The 3,864-nt window shown below is 47.5% G+C and overlaps 1 protein-coding gene across 1 annotated transcript; it reads left to right on the top strand.

Annotated features, from left to right (window-relative positions):
* The first annotated feature begins 2,055 nt into the window (after nt 1-2,055).
* Nucleotides 2,056-3,600, top strand: LOC119339303 (BTB/POZ and MATH domain-containing protein 1-like). The gene is made up of 2 exons (XM_037611412.1): nt 2,056-2,169; nt 2,746-3,600. The coding sequence occupies exons 1-2, from the start codon at nt 2,056-2,058 to the stop codon at nt 3,598-3,600; spliced, it is 969 nt and encodes a 322-aa protein (XP_037467309.1).
* The last annotated feature ends 264 nt before the right edge of the window (nt 3,601-3,864 follow it).

The raw sequence follows: 3,864 nt of genomic DNA, 5'->3' as shown, positions 1-3,864 counted from the left end.
AAGTTTTCTTGGCCTCGCCGATTTTTATCGTAGATTTGTTAAAGATTTAAGCACCATTGCTTTACCTTTACATGCTTTGAGAAAGAAGAATTCACCCTTTTTTGGGGGACCATCTCAAGATACCGCATTCAATGAGCTTAAGAATTTTCTTACACATGCTCCTTTGCTTGCCTTACCCAACTTTGATAAACCATTTGAGATACATTGCGATGCTAGTGGTTATGGCATAGGAGGTGCGTTAATGCAAGAGAAGCGCCCCATAGCTTACTTTAGTGAAAAACTCTCTGGTGCGCAACTCAATTACCCCATCTATGACAAACATCTATATGCTTTAGTTCGAGTATTGCATGTTTGGGAGCATTATATCTATCCTCATGAGTTCATTCTCCACACCGATCGTGAAACACTTAAGTATCTTAAGGTTCAAACTAAGTTAAACAAGCATCATCCTAAGTGGAATGAATTCATCGAGTCATTTCCTTATATCATAAAGTATAGAAAAGGTAAGGAAAATGTTGTGATAGATGCGCTTTCCCGTAGATGCATGCTTGTTACCCAACTTGAATTGAATGTAATTGGTTTTGAGCACATAAAAGACTTGTATGCGCATGAGCCTACTTTTGCTATTCATTATGCTAAATGTTTGACGCATACATCTTGGGAACGCTATTACATCAAGGATGATTATCTTATGAGAGCTAACAAACTTTGCATCCTTGAGTCTTCTCTCCGTTTGCTACTTTTGCAAGAGGCTCATGGAGGTAGACTAATGGGACACTTTGGATGCGATAAGACATTCGCCACGCTCTCCAAGAACTACTTTTGGCCCAAGATGTTCTGCGACGTCTCACGCTTCACCAACCGATGCTCTAAATGTCGCAAAGCTAAGTCAAAAGCTCAATCCGATGGTCTTTAAATGCCCCTCCCAATTCCATATCACCCATGGGAAGATATTAGCATGGATTTGTGCTTGGTTTGCCTAGAACTCAAAATAGCAAAGATTCCGGGTTTGTTGTTGTGGACCAATTCTCTAAAATGGCTCATTTCATCCCATGCAACAAGACAGACGATGCTTCACATGTTGCAAATCATTTTTGTAGGGAAATCTTGCGCCTACATGGAGTTCCAAAGATTATTGACATCAAGTTCTTGAGCTACTTTTGGAAGATTCTATGTGCCAAGCTTGGAATCAAGCTTTTGTTCTCCTCGGCATACCAGCCACAAACCGATGGTCAAACGGAGGTGACAAAACAGACGCTTTCCACTCTACTTCGCATGTTGATCAAGAAGAACATCAAGGAGTGGGAGGAGTGCCTACCTATCGCCAAGTACGCCTACAACCACGCAAGACATTAGACTACCTACAAGTCCCCTTTCGAGATCGTCTACGGCTTCAACCCATTGTCCCGATTGGACATTCTCCCTCTACCACTACAAGAGCGCATCAACATGGATGCGAGTGCACGAGTGAGCTACCTCAAGAAGATGCATGAAGATACAAGGCACACCATCGAGCGCCAAGTACAATGACTCGCGACCAAGCTCAACATCAACAAGAAACCCATGATATTCGACGTTGGAGATCTCGTGTTGCTACACCTTCGCAAGGAACGCTTCCCCAATAAACGCAAGTCCAAGCTTCTACCTCGAGCCGACGGACCCTTCAAGGTGCTAGCACGCTACAATAACAAGGTCTACAAGATCGATCTCCCACGCGACAAGTACAACATGAGTGATGTCTTCAACATCAAGGATCTCTCTCCCTACCATGTGATGAGGCTTTCGATCCGAGGACGGATCTTTCCCAAGGGAGGGGGGGCGAGATGATGCGGAGCATCTCACGGTCATCCCCATGGACACTACCTCGACTACCCAAGCTCCAAGTGGGCCCATGACAAGAGCTCGAGAATGTACTATTCAATCCGAGGTGACATTGCTCCTACTTGAGCTCCTCTTACATTCGAGTGAGACATGGTTGCTACCTAAGTTAGAGACACTATGTGTGATAAGATACAACGCACAAGCCATAGAGCCGAGAGTTGAAGAAGAAGAAACATGCGTCAACTCTCTGTTCAACCTGAAACTTCCGGCCAGAACCCGGAACCTCCGGCCGCCCCGGAACTTCCGGCCGCCGATGATCCAGACAAGCCCGGGCGTGCCAACTCTCTGGTTAGCCCGGAACCTGCCCTGAACCTCGCACGGACCTTCCGGCCCCCGGACGTCAGCCCAGCGCCCACCATGCCAACTCTCTGGTTAGGCCGGACCCTCCCTGGAACCTGGCCCGGAATTTCCTGCACCCAGAACTTCCGACCCCGCCCGGAACTTCCAGCCCTGCCTGCGCGCAGTGACCTGGGCCGAGACCCGTGTACCATTTCGCCGCCTAGACTATATATACTCTTCTCCTACCTACGTTTTAGGGGGAGCAAAGTAGTAGCTCATTTGAGAAGCTTTGCTCTCCACTTGATCCCTTCTCCATCGAAGTACACGACCTCTACGGGGAAGATCCCCCAAGTGGATTCAAGGCCCCTCATGAGAAGACACGTCAAGACCTCCTCACGGAGAAGAACTTGTTATTTGTATCGTCCTTTGTTGAATTTGGATCGTGTATCTCTTTGTGTTTCGAGGATCTAGCACTTGTGTAATTGAATCTTGTTGGTTTGAGTGAATCCTCTCGTGTTTCTCCCCATGTTTTCCCCTCGTGTTCTTCGCGGGATCCGCTCCAATCGTTAAAGATCGGGCGTCTAGGTTCTACCCTACATCATCTTGGTAGTGAAGCCTGACACTGTGGTTGTGAGGGCGAACCTAAGCTGTCTCCTGGTACATCCGGTGATGCTTGGCGGTGTATCACAGTTTGAAAAAAGTGTGTCACATATGTTCAAAAGCCACAAAGATTGCTCGAATCGAGTCAAGCTCGTGCAAAAATCATCTATACCGGCACCGGCTCATCCCAAGGGTGATTACTTGATTGTGCAGTGCACCATCACAGTTTTGAAGGAACAGACAGACGTGGCAGCCGCGGTGCCCGTACCGGCCTCTAACCTGCACCAGCACTTCGGGGACCTCTTACAACGTGGGATTGAAGCCAACATCACATTTGTTGTGTCGGGCGAGTCATTTGCTGCTCACAAGATCATACTGGCTGCTAGGTCGCCTGTTCTCATGGTCGAGTTCTTTGCGCACATGAGGGAGGCGAGCGCTCAACGCATCATGATAGAGGACATGGAGGCGGCAGTATTCAAGGCAATGCTGCACTTCATCTACACTGACACAGTGCCTGAACTTGATCGGGAGCTGGAGGCAGTAGAGACGATGGCTCAACATCTGCTTGTGGCGGGTGACAGGTACGGGTTGGACCGGCTCAAGGTTATCTGCGAGGGAACATTGTCCGGTGTCATCAACATTGACACGGTGGCGACGACTCTGGCTTTGGCTGAGCAGCACAACTGTTCGCACCTTAAGGCTAAGTGTGTTGAGTTTATCATCAGCACTCCTGCGATCCTTGATGTCGTGGTGGCAACGGAGGGGTATAAGCATCTGGAGACAAGCTGCCCCGCAGTGCTTACTAGCATTGTCCTTTCCATGCGTGGGAGAAGGAACTGAAGCGTAGCGAGGCGCTTCAGTTCCACTTAAGTCTATGTGTTTTACTATTTATTCACCTTCAGTGTATGGACCTTGTAGAACTAACTTATGCCATCCTGTCTTTTGCATAATGATCATCTATGCCCAACTTCTATATATATTGTAATTGCCGAGGTGCATTTGCTCTTACTATTATTTTGGCATATAAGACTGCTGCATTGCTTAGTACCCCTATACTTGGAATTCAAAATAAATCATTCAAAATGGGTGTTTTGGAGGCCAAAA

The sequence above is a fragment of the Triticum dicoccoides genome, chromosome 7B, assembly GCF_002162155.2.
Source record: "Triticum dicoccoides isolate Atlit2015 ecotype Zavitan chromosome 7B, WEW_v2.0, whole genome shotgun sequence".
NCBI lineage: Eukaryota > Viridiplantae > Streptophyta > Magnoliopsida > Poales > Poaceae > Triticum > Triticum dicoccoides.
Note: the sequence above shows the minus strand (reverse complement) of the source record. Positions and strands in the feature narration are given on the sequence as shown.